The following is a 16,589-nucleotide window of genomic DNA, read 5'->3' as shown; positions in this document are numbered from 1 at the left end:
CTTTTAATGCCTTTTAAATATTCGAGCGGAGTTTTTCAGTGTTCAAGCGAAATTAATTAAGGGGACTGTTGATATAATGCTAATGAAGTCATTCTATAATTATAACAAAGTAGGGTAAGTACCTATATCATGTTTGTTACAACTGTAAAACTGAAGATTAAAGAAGCGCAACTAAAGACTTACCTTTATCAATTTCGAATATCTTTGCAAGAAATGCTGAAAACAACACAACTACTGTGCAATTGAGAACATTAGCATTTTACCCAATTAAGAGGAATCTTGTCTACTTTTTTTTCATTAAGTTTAGTTACCTATACAAAACAATGAAATTATATTTCCAATGACATAGTTATCAAAAAAGAGAGAAAAATAATTTTAAACTTCAATACTGTTATGGCCATCCTATTTAATCTTATTTTTAATAAAGCAAATTTAAATAACTAAATTAAGTTTATTAAATACTATAAAAAAATACCAAACTCCCAGAAATACAGCATAACATAATCAAATGAAGCGCCTCAAAATAGAGGTGATAGTGACATAGACAGGCTTTATTACGAGCTTATCTCCAAAACTATTCCGCACACGCGTAAGTTCGGGTGGCAATGATGCAGCCCATGCCAGTCACGTTGCTAGTTACCTAACTGTTTTGTGGCGACAACCCGAGGAGCTACGGTAGCTGGATGTACTGGTAACAGAAATCTCATCATATTTCTATTATCCTGGCTATATATATAAGAGAAATTTTTGATTCTGGATGACTTTGATTATTTACTTATATCGGTTCTTATGTTGTTATCTTGTTGCTATAAATGAACATTATGTTTTTAAAAGTATTTTGATACTATTTTACAGTCGTAAGCTTCTTAAAAATAAAGCGAAAGATAATGGAAGAAAAAAAGTCATGTGATATGGTCTTAAAATCTACGGTCAATATTTTTATGAAATAACGTAAAATTTTGTGTTCATAAAATTTTATTTTGAATGTTCTAAGAAATAAGTAGTTACAAACGCTTTTTGTGGTGTTTTTGGCCGATAAACAAAATAAAGAATATGTTTATGATGTCAGGTCTGAGTTCTCTCAGTAAAATAAAATAAAAGCTAATTATAAAAAATTATTTTGAAACAGTTGTTATTGTTATGTTATTCAAAAAAGTAGTTCGAAAAAAATAACGAAGAAAATATAAGCACATCTAGTGCATGTATATAATGGCTAATCCCGAGTCAAAGTCTGTAATCAAGCCATCACGTCGACAAAGGAGGCTTCCTTAATTAACCCTGTTTTGCTAAAATATTCATTAAGCCCGTAGGTTACCGATATGAGACTCATGAATGCTCTATATGTGGAAATTGTATTGAATAACAGGATAATATACATTAATTAGTTCAAGATTATGACTGGTTTTACTTAAAACGCTACAATGTGTATAACAAAGTGGAAAAAATATATAAGTACCTAATTAAGTTCAAATGTAATCTAACAAAGAACATTTATAAGTGAAGTTAGTTTTTGAATGACATTACAAGCAGAACAAGGAAATAATACATCGCTAACGATAAAAAAAAAATGCAAAGAAAATACAGAACTAAAAACTAGAATATAAAACAACTCAAGTTTTATACGACGCGTCATAAAATAAAGCTAGTCCTCCACCTGGCTTGCATGCAGACCACGTACAGAGTTCGGACTTCTGTGTCAGGTGAGGCGGCCTGCAATACATATCACCGGCGCGTGCCAGTGGAAGATGAAGATATAACGTGAGCCCGTGATTGAACGAAGCTGTGTAGATTAAAAGATATGGACGTTAAGCAGTATTTATTGACTGTAGTTGGCATTCTTTAAATATCACGTCTACAATATAAATGGCTTTGTTTTAATTTGATTAATCATATATTAGGGTGAGTTAAGGGATCTTGTGATATACACATAAATAATTTCAAAATTGGAAATTTCCCCAACAAGAAAGAACAGGTATTTGTGTTTACAGAAAGAAATTATAAAAGTAATGTATGCTCCTTATGCTCCTTAATTTTAAAATTACCAAATTGATAAAATTTTATTGCAATTATCAGGTGCCTCAGTTATACCACTTACCAATATTACGCGCACTTTCGCATAAAGAATTTAAAACAGGAAAGGTAGTGAAATAACGACCAGTGCTGAAGATATAAATCCCCATCTATAGATGCAGTCAGTATCGGGCGCCTCGGGGGCCACTAATTCAATCAATCCACCGACCATAAATAAGGACTGGACAGTTCGCGATACCAGACACTGGTCCACACGTAATTGAGAAGCAAGGATACACGGCTGCGAGCGACAAATCAATTAAGGCAGAAGGAGATAAAGAGGACGCATTAATAATGACGCCGCTCGAAAATAAATGAGGTACCTCCGATACGTGTGTAAGATGCGTTAATGCAAATTTCGAGATAAAGGAACCTGGCAATTCTGCTAACGATGTTATTTAAGGTTTCTTCTTTATGTTTTTATTAAATTACTAGTTTTCAGGATTCAACTACCTTACAAGTAACATATGAATCTCTAGTCTGTAGTTTTTAGGTAAATTTCTATGTTTTGGAAAATGAAATGTCATTGAAGTCTGTACAAAACATTCAGAAAACTTTGTTTATTTATGAAGAGTTGTAGAAAAACAGAAACAGCCCTATGCACAAATAAACAGGAAATTAGATACCAATACCTAAGGGGGCTTAAGCACTAATCCATGTTTTTGTAGAGGGTGTCTGCCAACAAATGGAAGTGACAGTGCCTACAGTAGATATTAATCGTGAAAAATCCCTTGAACCCGGGAGTTGGGTGGGAGACGCGTTAAATCGCGCCACGTGCGCTGTCTGTTAACAGTTGACATATTGGGCTGAAGCCAAGGGAATCACTGAGCTGTACAATAAAGCCAGATAATACATTTTAGAATGAACGAACATGCTCATCATAATTCTGATTTTAATAGAAGATGAATGGCGTTAATCGTTTTTGCATAAAAATATCTATGTGTAAAATTATAAAAATACCCAAAATTCAAGCAAAGTATTAACGAATCTATAAAAAATAAATGAACTAATAACGTGTTTTGATAATTGCCATTTTGTGTTCAATTACTTTAGTATCCTAGCCTGTCAAAAACTTTTATACTGAGACTCTTTTGAATTTATTAAGGTATTGTTTGTGCTTACATTAGAAGAATAAATGAACATGTCATTGACATCTTGAAAAAAAATTCATAGTTTCCAATCCAGGAAATATATGATATCATTACCTAGAAGACTCTTATTCTTTCAATTGTAATAAAAGCTCTCCAGCTTCATTTCATAATTCAGAATTATTTACTGTCAACATGATCGAAGACATTCCACTAAAAATAAACGTCTGTTTCACATTTTATCGTCATTACCAGTTATCACAGGACAATGAGTAACAAATTACACAAGTCAGCCTCAGGGAAGCTCTTATCTCGCCTCGCGTCACCTCGTGCCCCTGAGTGGAGGGTCCAACTGCTTATCAAAGTAGATGAAGAGCTTGGGAGTTAAAAATGCTAAAATAATACCAGGAATAACTTTGAAAAATTTGCTTCGGTTATCAGTGAACTAGTGACAGGACCACAAAATTCTGTCATGAAAAGGAAATTTACTTAAATAGCAAAAGAATTGTACATCACTTTTGTATCATTTAATGCATTTTAATCCATACTACTAGTCGTTCGCTGCCAACCTCGACTTTGCGGACATTTAAAATTGTAAGAATCTGAAAAACCATCTTTTCGATTGATTCATCAATCGTCGAATTTGATTCTAAGAATTAGGAAAATTATTTTTGGTTGTAACGAGTAAACTCAAAAACTACTGAACCAATTTTGATGAAAACAATAATAAAGATTTAAACTTTCAGAGACCTTTTCGGTCTCCTCTCCGACTATATCTCTAGTGGTAGTATTTTATGGAAATTATACTTCAGATCAGAATTGCCGCTTTTACGACGGAGTATTAATAAAATTGTCGTAACCTTTGATAGGGATATGGTACCATGCATGAAGTTTTGATAACTTAGCTATTTAAGGAGATTATATTATATAGTTATTATTACCATAAAATAAGGTTAATACTTGATGGAGCGCACAACATCCTTGGGTAAATATTGAAATAGGCAGATAGGGCATATTTTTATACGAAAAAAAACGCATGAGGGTATTGTAGAGAAAGTTACATATATGTATGAGTGTAAAACTTAATTTACGTTTAGGGAGGAATTTTTAAAGTTTGAGATGAACGAATAATAAACCACATTGATATACTATACTAGCATTAAGTGCCCATTGATCATGTCTAACTTAAGGAAACAGTGGCTCTTCACTACGCTTTTTAAATATAATAAAAAAAAAAACAATAAATTAAAAGCAATTTATATAATGGCAACAAATTTAAGTACAAAATAATTGCAATATTTTCTATGCCACAAACTACTAATAGACTTATATGGACCAATCGAAGAATATATTCAAACAAATAGTCATGGTATTAAACGACGTAGACGTTTGTATAACCAATAAACAATTTTTAATTCTATGTTTAAAATTCGCCGCCGTGTAATGGCTATAAACCACAAAGATTGTATGCGAGATAAGGTCTCCCCTACAAACGCTCAGGGCAAACCATTTGTTCCCACCTTATCAGTGGCTAGCAGTTTTTTCGCAAACATTAGAGACTTAATCGAATGTACACAAATCGATTATACTACGGGAGTTCGTTAACCTGCATTATTCACTTCATAGTACAAATACAATCAATAAAGACACAATAGGTCGTTCGATTGCTAGAAGCGATATCTAGCGTGTAAAATTTCTTATTTATTTACATGCAGTAGTTAGCCAAGTTTTGGGTTTCAAATTAAATAAAGTTTCAATTTTGCTGTTTAACAAAATTTGCTTCATAAAGATATGCTGCTAAGCTTACATTATCATCCAAAAAGCGTTTAGTTCTCATAATAATATGAAAACATGCATATATATTTAAAAGCAAGTGCTACATTACATACGATCATAATGCATCAACATCACAAACCCTGCGCTCCACTCCGGAAAAACGCAAAGCTCCTACCGTCATATGAAAACCGCCCTTACTTCCTACTTGTAAGGGCTCTCAACGTAGCGAGATTACGGCAAATAAATGAGGACATCACAGTGGGATATTACCGAATATGTTTCCACCCTTTACCAGAGTGGTCGTTAGAGCAACGAGGGTGTTTTATCAACAGTGATAATGCGAAGGAACTTCTGCGCTCGGGCAAACCACGCATTTACATTGATGATTGTTCCACAAGTTTTACGGCAGGACTTCGCAATTGTCTTCCTCTCGCTGTGATGTAGATCAAAGTGAACAGACTTTCCTGAATTTCTTAAATGATAATTTGTGAGTTTATGTTCGGAATGTATTTTGAGATATAACATGAAAAGTTACCAATTGGGTGTAGTTTTTGAAAAAAATCTGTTATACATCAATACCCTATGTATGTAAACATATAAAGTAAAACGATATGTTTATTTAATAAATAAATATATACGGGACAAATTACACAGATTGAGTTAGCCTCGAAGTAAATTCGAGACTTGTGTTACGAGATATTATGATGTTAACTCGACGATACCATATTTTATAACAAATACTTATATAGATTCATATCCAAGACCGAGGCCAATCAGTCAAAGTTGATGAGAAAAGTCTCATCATGCCTTGGCCGGGATTCGAACACAGAGGCCGTCAATTAATAATTTTGCTCTCTTCAAATTGTTAACAATTGATGATTGCAAAAAAAGACTTATCTTTTTTCCTCACTCACTCTCACAAAAATACGGAATAAAAGTATGTACTCAAATTAGTTGTAGAATTACTGTTGTAGAATCGAAAATCTGTTTTATCACCTTGTGCTTTCCAGCATAATTTAATTTCTGGCTCATATTTAGAAAAGTCATTTTATTAAGTAAGATTTTATAAGATTGTAGTCTTTCACGGTAGCTAGAAAGCTAAGCTTAGGTCCTCTCGAAGCTGCAGCTCGAAATTGTAATAGAATAAAAAGCTTTCATACTAAAGTTGTAGATTAGTTTTGTCTGGGGAATGAGCGTTACAAAAAACTCCGTCGGGGGTTTAAACTCTTCCTTACAACTAGGAATAAAAATCCTTACATTTTCTACAGATGGGAGTCTAAGAAAAAGTATTAGAGTTATCTTTACTATCTTAGCATAAGGAACGTGTATGAAATTGAAATTATGTAAATAAGATTATTTGTATATTATGACTTTACATTACAGGACATTTATTATAATTAGAGATAATCAGTAATAATATTATAATAAGACATCTTTATTACTCAGCTTAACATCAAGGTAGATGGCAATGCCTTAGACGACAATGATTGCTTGCAACCTATTACTTAATATCATCATCGAGCAATCTGAAACCAGCAATAGAATGAAAATAGCCTATAAAGGCGCTTTATTTTTTAAGAAAAATCCCTTTATATATTTAAGAGAAACAAAATTCATGAATAGTTGTTACTATAAGAACAATTAAGTTATCCGCACAAAGACGACTGACTATAATTAAATCTTATAAGTCAAACACAGACGAAGTGTACATTTTGAATTCTTTCAAGGATTCAACAGTAGCATTTAGTAGCTGCATACACAATGAATATTTACATTTCACGCCCACAGACAGGAACAAACATAATCCCGTGTCACTCATAAAAGCGGTGTGGTGTGGCATTCAATTAAAAAAAACTCCATGACTCATACAAAGATCCTTTTATATAAGGACACAACCGGGCCCTTTTACCTTGGGCTAAAAATGTAGCATAAAATTGGAAGTAAATTGTTTCTAATACAATGGCAGGACTGAAATCGGACTAAGGAACCCTTCCATAAAGAATAAGGCGATTACAGATGAATAACTTATGTAGTGCATAGATAAGATTAAAGTTTCATCTTAAACTACAATTAATTGCAAGTTCAATCTTACATGCAATCACGCCTTTTTCATGGAGGGACGTTAGTTACTTATATTGATTGTGGCGATTAAAATAATGCATTAAAAATTTTTGGGTTCGATATGTACCTATGTAAATATACTTTATTAGTATATTTCGTTCGTTCCGGATTACTAATTTTGCTACTAAATGGGAAAAAATCTCGACAACAAACACTGTTACCGAATAAACCATAAACTATACTGATATTGTTATGTATCTAAGGCAAATATTGAAATCATGACAGGAAAAGTAACTTTTACGGTTTCTGGATAAAAGTAAAGATTTAACATGACAGCTCTGTACAGGTTTTATTCCTCAGTTCGACCCTACAAATGGAAAATGCCTTCGGCTTCCGCCGCTCGTTGTCTGGGTCGGCGCGTGCAACCCTTCAGAAAAACGGATAACAATGGTGTGATTTATATGATTAAATATATTGATTCTATTTTGGATTGCGTTTTGTTGGTTGGTAATTTGAAAGGTAATATTAAATAAAATAAAAATAAATAAATACATACGGGGCAAATTACACAGATTGAGTTAGCCTCGAAGTCAGTTCGAACTTGTGTTACGAGATACAAACTCAACGTTACTATATTTTATAATAAATACTTATATAGATAAAAATCCAAGACCCAAGCCAATCAGAGAAAGTTCGTTTTTCATCATGGCCGGGATTCGAACCCGGGATCTCCGTCCTGGCTTTGAATTCCGGCCAGTGCATGTCACAGAGAAGCGTACTACCGCTGCGCCACAGAGGCCGTAATTGTTGATATAATACTAGGTATCTAATAATGAATAACCGACTTATCTAATCTAGGGTCATGGTCAAACACGTATCCCGGGCTCTAATATCATAGTAAACTTTCTGAGTACTTCTGTTAACTTTTTGTTTTCCACGCAGATTCGGATGCAGCGTCAACGATTACTCACCACATTTCTAGAGTGATCTCGACATACGACAACAATGCAATTGAGTTTTATTAACCGCCCGTTTATCCAATCAGTTGTTGACGGTCACTGTTTCAAAACACACTGCGCAGACATTTTACAAACTTTTATTTTAAAACTAGAACATATTGAACGTATTCTTTTTCAAATAAAAATGAACACTAAACTACTCTCATTTTTATTACTAGCCAGTATGTGCTTAGTAAAATGTGATCATTTAATCTTGGGAGATCCTAACAATAAACAATTGATTTATCATATTGTAGCAGAGTATAGTGCTTACCCGTTTTTGAAGAGAACTAAAGACGTGTTCTACAGTAACCCAGAGCAAAGGATAATTAGCGTAAGTACCTACCTAAATAATAATAGGTTCAACAGGCAAGTCAACTCTTTTTATACTATACTTTTTATTGACGATAATTTGAGTCATTGATATATGGATCACAATGCATAAACAACCTTGATGATAAAGTATTCCACTCATTCATACAATGCTCAGGCACAGCATACCTTATATCTGTATCAAAATATTTTCAGCAAACTGGCACATTTTATATATCTCTAACGTAACGTATGAAGTATCGTATCAAGAGATTAATATTATACCATCTATACCAACCTTTGCAAGGGATGAAATGGTATATATTATCCCAACATAAATTAAATTATTATAATCCTAAAAGATAACGGTAATTGGTCGGTTGTTTTACATAAAATTATATAACATTGCTCTACAAATTTTAACGCTTCAATTATCTGACCTATGATCCTACCTAAGGTCCACATCCAAATTTAACAAGTCGACGTGTCAAACTGACATTGTCTTGAACCCAATTTGACATTTACGGTCAAGTAGGAAACCCGTGTCAATTCCACCTCAAAGTGAAGTACTGCTAAATGATTCAGAGGCTCTGTGGCATATTGGATGCCATTCCTGGTAGCCATTGTTAATGCAGGTGTTAGTTCAGCGATCTTGTTAAGTCATGGTTGGTTAAATTAATTTGGTTGGTTTAGTAAATTGTGTTTGGGTAAGTTTGATTTTGACAAGAAATGTTTTTACTGAAATTTTTTATTATTATATTTTTCGTCACCTCACTTATATGTCAAAGAATATGACTGAACGCTATAAACATTAATAATTTATTGCATGAAAATCACGCAGACGTGTCATACAGGCAGCGGATCGTTGAAACTTTTAGGATTTTTTTTAACACATACAGCTTTCATAATACAGACGAGAAGCTAATAAGCGAGAAAATATACTTATCTTAAATAAAATTTAAAAACAAAGCTACGAAATCTTTTCTCTATATACTTATTTCTAAATTGTTTTAATTTATGATTTACCTATTTTATTCTTTCCAGACAATACTGGCCTACGATAATCTCCAGTCAAAAGCGACGGCTACGGTGACCGCTGGTGGCGTCGGATACTCTTTCGTCAACATTCGAATGGACAGTGAAAGAGGGAAAGGACTAGAATATGATATAGGAATATATTCTTAGAAACAAAACCATTTCGTTTTGCCTGTTATGTATTTTGAAATTCCTAGGTAATACAGTATTATTCCTAGTAGGTAGGTACTACAGTAAATACCGATATAAGTAAATATTTAAACCTTAATATGGGAACAGATACTAAAAATATGCGAATTTAAATTAATTCTTTTAAAAATAATGATATGTTCAAAAAGTATTAGATACTAGAGGCCGCCCGCGACTTCGTCCGCATGGAAACCCTATCAATCCCGCGGGAACTCTGGGATAAAAAGTAGCCTTTGTGTTATTCTGGGTCTTCAGCTACCTACATACCAAATTTCATGGTTATCGGTTCAGTAGTTTTTGCGTGAAAGAGTAACAAACATCCATACAAACTTTCGCCTTTATAATAGTAGTAGGATTCGTTCAAGGGCATTCAATCGCCTGTCAGTTTATTTCTTTTTTTTTACAATATATTCATAGTGTTTTTCATAATATTAATCAAAGATTTTTCATCAGCCACAAAAAAAGTTTATACATTATTTATCAACCATGCTAGGAAAACTGCAAATCAAAACAAACAGAATTCCCGCCTCCCGTATTCAGACGCATGAAATATTCCGTTCCCTTATCACCTCGCGTCACTATAGCCTTCTTATATTTCATGAGAAAGGGCAAATTATATCAGAGCAAGCAGCCACCGAGTGGGTTGTGACAGTGGAGCGAAATTGGAGGAGACAACATGCTTTTAGCGCGGTGCCTCGGCTCGCCGGGTAGGGAAGCCGGATCACTATTCTTGTGTGGTCTAAGTATGAAGAGAAGAGTAAATAAACTATATATCTCTTTTTGTAACCCATTTAAATATATTAATTTGGGGAAAGAAAACTTGAATTTTGGATAAAAAGTCTATTAGATTACAAACTTAACTAATACCAGGGCTATCTCCTTATATAATCCTCCTGGCATTAACTTCTCACTTCGGAGGAACTTTACTTACCTACCTATTTTTAATAATACTTAACAGCAAGGTGTAAGTGATCAATTGATCAGCTAATCAGAAGCTGAACTCCTTTGTAGTATGCATGTACACTTATTAACAAACTGATGTTTTGGCCAAGTTTTGTTTGTTTCATTAGTGTAGTATTTTTAAAAGTACGCCTTTTATTATTTTATAATGGCACATCAATAGTTTCATTTAGTTTCATAAGTTAAATCATATTAATCAATTATAATATATCATATATAATATCAATAAAGGCTAGCATCTAGTAACATAAGCCACACTCCCTGTGTCTCTTCGCCAGTAACTATTATGAGACGTTGTTTCCGAGTAGCTACTTCCAAACTTCTGGCAATACAATTAAGTAGTTATCTTTGCTCCTCACTAAACAGGCCTTGTCTCACAATGCCTTTACGAACATTGCTCGGCAGAATCTGGCTCAGCAGATAAACATTAACACTTAACTGGTGCCAGCAACTTTATCGGCGTGGACAGTTCGTCTTCAGTTCAAGCTGGGTACTTATATGATTGAACGCGTGTGTAAGATCTAGACTTAGGAAATACAATAAGTCGTAGGAAATACATGAGATATTGATAACACCTAAATTTACCTGCTACTTAACTGTCATCTTAGTATTTTCTGTGTGAAATTTCGTAGAAATTGGTAAATATAAATAATATATTGTTATGTTTATTCGTTACAAAAAATACACAATTCCTTTATACTATTATTATCTACGAAAATATAGATGAAATCTCTATCCCAACGCTGCCAAAACAAGATTGATGCAGCGAGCCACGTCAGCAGTCAGCAGCCACTATTTCCAGCCATTTGTCATCGTGCCATTGTCGCGAGCCGGCCGGCAATTAGCCAGTGCCGGCCGGATATCCGACCATCAATCTATCGGACTAGATCATATTTTACCTTTTTAGTAACTCGTGACATGTACGGAGTATTTGGGAGGTCAGGATAATCTACGTCTGTCTTATTTGGAATTTATAATCAATCCAATTAGGTTGTGGGACGTTCTGGTATAACGTTAGGTCAAGGGCACGCTCAACTCATGAACATGAACTTAGGAATTTATTTGGATGAAGCAAAAGAAATATTCGGGTTCGTGGCAAGTAGAAGGATGTAGTATCATTTGCTTATGGTGCATAAGCTACGATTTAAACTGATATAACAGCAAAAAGTGCATACACATCTTCATGACAAAGCGTCATTTCCCAAAATTATCTAATTAGAGAAAAGAAAGAAATATTGAAATAATTTTCAATACGCTAAAATTTAATGAATTTATTAAAATTATTTGAATCCTTTATTTTTCTATTGCGACTTTTATATTCACTACGTGTTATTTCACTATAAATATCCGACAGCAGTGTGACTAATAGGAGTTAAATCAGTCACGACTCAATCGATAAAATGATAGGAAATACCAGCGCTAACTTGATATTTTATGCAAATCATATAAGCACGTTGGAAAACAAAGATAGGGTTGAACGTCGTAATTGTCTGAAGCCTGCATTTATCCATCACCTGGCACATACTCTACAGGGTTGATGCAGATTGAGGTCTCAATTAGGAAGGCGACTTTATTTTAAACCAAGCTTTATAACATTATACATTTTGATTACATGTAGATCACTTTCATGGAAGATTTCTCGTTGCACACAAAATTTAGTTTAAACTTAATGTTTTAAAAATAAATTTTGATATATCTATTTTAATGGTGGTTTGTGTTTAAATTTGTAAATCACTTGTCAAATTAACATGTTTTATTTTTACATTTTCATGATTATTTCAAAGAATAATCACATTTTGGAATTGGCAAGATTGTATAGAATGTGTTATCTCAAAAATGTTTTAGGCTACTAATGATAGTCTATCCTATTCTTATTATCCCAACTAATATTATAAATGTAATAATAATTTTTTGTGACCTCTTCAGGCATTATTATTTTCATGGTATTTTACGTATTATTTTACGCGTATATATAATTAAGAGTCTGGAGAAGAACATATGGTAACTTACATCCCTGGTAAAACTGTAGTTCCCGAGTATTTGTGAAAAACCTGTATTCCTTTGTAGCTCACTCGCGCGCAAAGCTGCATGTAAAAGTTTGTTAATAATAAATAAGGAATTAGTTACAGGGACAGACAGCCCTACTCATAGACGGATATAACGCACGGATAATTGCCGCATGCGAATCGATAGCCGGATATCCGGGCGAGCGGTAAGCACTAATTGCCCGGTAGCCGGCACGGCCCGGAATGACGGCTCGATTAGTCCGATATTGATTTGCTATTGAAGGATTTACACGCGAAATGCGGACTCGCATTGAAATGAAAAAGCTGAAGGTGTGTAAGCACATAAGCTTAGAACAGCATTGACAGTAATTTTGTCATCTAGCTATTTTTAATATTTTCGTCTTTAATGTTCTGTAAATTGTAAATGAAACATAAAAATGTGCATGATTGCCAGCAACAATCTCGTACTCATTAACATAATATTAAATGATGATAATGACAGTTACCATACAAATTCATTCATTTGAAATTGGGATACAGAAGATACAAATCACAACAAAATCGGAAAATAAAATTTTACATACCAACAATTATCATCATTTAAATTCCAAAATTTTCAACGCATTAAAATACTTTTGTACGGTACTATTGTAAAAGTTTCATTTTATTTCAAGCGAAGAGAGTTACATACATCTTACTATGCCACCCGCAAAAAAAAATATAATGGCTTCCTTATCAGAGGTTTCCTTGTCTTTTCTCTTGTTTTTGTAGAAAACGTTACATTGCGTCCATTAGCACGATATACGGGCTATAGTTGTGATAGTAACGGCCTTGTTTATACAGCATCCGACACCGAAAACAGGGAGCTAAATGTCTTCTATAAATTGACGTTACAAAAGAAAGTTACGTTAAACCACTATTTGTTTACTAAGGTTGACTGGAAGGAATTTAGCGATAAGTCCGCCTTTGTACCTCATAACCTGTGTTTTTTCTGCTTTTCTTTTTTTTGGTGCAATAAAGTGTTTATCTATCAATCTTTTTTTTAACGCGTTTAAGCATTTTTATTACACGAATTAGATAGTACATTTTTATAAGGTCAATTTTACATTCCCTTTTTACTTCTTTTACCCAATAAGTTAATATGATACGATATACTCTACTTATCGCATTTTTTATTATTTTTATCAGTGAGAACAAATATTTTAGCTAATAATGATATTAAGATAATATTAAGATTCAAAGTAGGTTAGCAAGTTTAAATTAAAACATGTTTAAAAAGTAATTAAATTTAACTAAACCTAATTACAACGAATAAACCTAATCTTAAAAACAAAGGAACTAAACTTAATATTAAAAGATCAAAAAAAATTTGAGACAACTTGCATGAAATGTGTTTGTGAAGTAACTGGCTCTGATTGCTTCCTGAATATCACCTTTTCCTTGGAAAACATAACCTTATCTGCTGTTTTCTTACATCACTTGCGAACTCTCATCTCAAAAGATGTCTACAGACACTTCGCGCCCCTTGTCATCTCAGATCGAATTTTCGAGCTCGGTAATTCCATTTTGCTGGATTAAAAAGGGTCGCTCGGAATAGATCAAATTAAATGTGCTATTTTTGATGGTTTCAAGAACCGATTTATGATTTCGCTAATGAAAATTTTGCATGCTGATTATATTTCTGACTGATAAACTGTACTGAATCTTTCTGATGATAATAAACTAATGAGTACTAAAAAGATCCTACTACTATTATAAAGGCGAAAGTTTGTATGGATGTATGGATGTTTGTTACTCTTTCACGCAAAAACTACTGAACCGATTACCATGAAATTTGGTATGTAGGTAGCTGAAGACCCAGAATAACACATAGGCTACTTTTTATCCCAGAGTTCCCGCGGGATTGATAGGGTTTCCATGCGGACGAAGTCGCGGGCGGCCTCTAGTAGGTATATATTTATTTGAACTCAAATAATCAGATTACAGTCCTTTGTTTAATATGTTAACCTTATAATATGTTATTTTGGGTTAAAAAAGAATACCTTATGGTTCGCGTTATCGTTCTAATTAAGACCGTTATATTTTTGGTACGTAGATCACTCGGCTACTCCCTAGTCCATATAAATTTAAGTATTATCAAAACTTCCTGCACTTCATTCGCAAAAATGACGTAGTTTTTCCGAATATACGATTTATATTCCTCTCTTAACGGTCTTGCGAAACATAAATCTCATTTTCCCTTACGTAGATATGCCCCAGTTGTTAAAGTCACGCTTACGTAGAAAAACTTCTAAGCGATCAAACGTATTATCCAATCCCTTTGCTGACGAACTATAACTTATATCCGCTATTTCTTTTGAATTCGTAGAAAAATTCAATTTCGTAGAGATTGATGGAGCCTTCATAGGGATTTAGATATATTTGCGTACGTACTCGTAATACAATTTAAAGTTTTGGAGCCCACATGAGCCTCCGACTGGTTGCCATGGTAACGCCCCAGTGGATTGCTAAAATTTTCAGCACCGCACCCATTTCATCGCCTAAACTCATAATTTAAAGAAAATAAAGCAACTTTGTATCGATAAAATGTACTTTAAGTATTTTAAAAAAATTATTCAGGTTTGGATTCGTAAGTTGATAACTTTTGAACAACCTATGTCAGTTGCTAGCTCTATAAATCGGGACAGATTTAGTAAGCCTCGAAGTAAGTTTGAGACTTGTGTTACAAAATACTAACCCAACGATACTATATTTTAAAATAAATACTTATTACGTAAACATCCAAGGCCCAGGCCAATCAGAAAAAGTTAGTTCATCATGCGCTGTTCTGATTGATAATCAATGTTGAAAACTCATTTATGTAATTGAGAATACAAGACAAGTAAACCCAAACCGAAATATTCTTAAACCTATAAGTATTACCATGGATACGTGGGTGCGATATCAAATTTTCAGTAAATGCAAGTATGGTTCAAGGAAACGATTTTCCGAGAAGGTGAATATCATTAGTTGATCCCTTGCACGGATTCTATTAGCGAACCCACAAGCAGAAAGCTGCCCTGAATATGTATGAATAAGAACAATAAAAATGGCAATTCATTACAGATAACAAAAGGTAAAGAAAGCTATGTATCTCGCAGCTGAAATACACTGAAAATGGCTTCCATTTATGCAGAAAACTCGTGCAGTATTTGGAGCTTCTTTATATAAATAAATTATCATTTTTTATTACAAAGCGCTATTAAGAAGCGAAGTACCTTATTTAAGTCATTACTATGAATTTAAAATCAATGAGTCAATTGTAACGTACTGTTCTTCGTACTTATAGCTCAAAATAAAATATGATGTTATCTGTTTTTTTCCTTTTTATTTTAGACTAGATGAAGGATTGAAGATCATCTAATACATGAAATAATCGTGAAATAAAATAAAAATAAAATCATGCGAAGATCATTTTCGATCAGCTGATAATCTTTAATACAAAACATTTTTTTTTTTAAATCTTCTAATAGGAATTACATCATTTCTAGCACGTTACATAAAATGACCTTGCATAATTTATTAGCAACTTACTATAAAATATGTATATATATCTTATTGTATATATTATTAAAATGATGTTACTACTTAGTATATATGTACCTACATCATTGTTTTAATTTTCTTACGTTATCGTTCATATTAATATTACTGATGTAACAACATTAATCAAAATTAATTATTCTTATTGTGTCTTAATTTAATAAGAATGACGTCTTATAATTCTTCATATTAACGTGTATAGCTTAATTATGTTTTGTAATTAAATATTTGAAGAATCACGTAAATTAAATCAATCCAAATGGCTGTATTAACTAATGTATATAAATATATAAATCTTCCTACCAAGGAAGCATAAAGACATGATGAGTGTATGTATTTTTATTACATAAATAGTTTATGTAAGTATATTAGTCGCCTTTTACGACATCCATGGGAAAGAGATGGTGTGGTCCCGTGTGGTTCCCGGCACCAATACAAAAAAATAGGACTACTCAAATTGGTATTATTATAAATGTAAAATTTAAATGTAGGGTTTGTATATTCATCTGTTA

The 16,589-nt window shown here is 33.1% G+C and overlaps 1 protein-coding gene across 1 annotated transcript; it reads left to right on the top strand.

Annotated features, from left to right (window-relative positions):
- Nucleotides 1-8,054: 8,054 nt before the first annotated feature.
- Nucleotides 8,055-9,490, top strand: LOC106136395 (uncharacterized). The gene is made up of 2 exons (XM_013336927.2): nt 8,055-8,327; nt 9,350-9,490. The coding sequence occupies exons 1-2, from the start codon at nt 8,139-8,141 to the stop codon at nt 9,488-9,490; spliced, it is 330 nt and encodes a 109-aa protein (XP_013192381.1). The 5' UTR covers nt 8,055-8,138.
- The last annotated feature ends 7,099 nt before the right edge of the window (nt 9,491-16,589 follow it).

The sequence above is a fragment of the Amyelois transitella genome, chromosome 10 (genome assembly GCF_032362555.1).
Source record: "Amyelois transitella isolate CPQ chromosome 10, ilAmyTran1.1, whole genome shotgun sequence".
In the NCBI taxonomy this organism is placed as follows: Eukaryota; Metazoa; Arthropoda; class Insecta; order Lepidoptera; family Pyralidae; genus Amyelois; species Amyelois transitella.
Note: the sequence above shows the minus strand (reverse complement) of the source record. Positions and strands in the feature narration are given on the sequence as shown.

What these genes read in the sequence shown, in the direction of transcription:
- LOC106136395 (XM_013336927.2), top strand. Translation starts at nt 8,139, where the DNA reads ATGAACACTAAACTACTCTCATTTTTATTACTAGCCAGTATGTGCTTA. An exon ending in CAGAGCAAAGGATAATTAGC is followed by an intron (nt 8,328 to 9,349) that starts GTAAGTACCTAC and finishes TATTCTTTCCAG; the next exon opens with ACAATACTGGCCTACGATAA.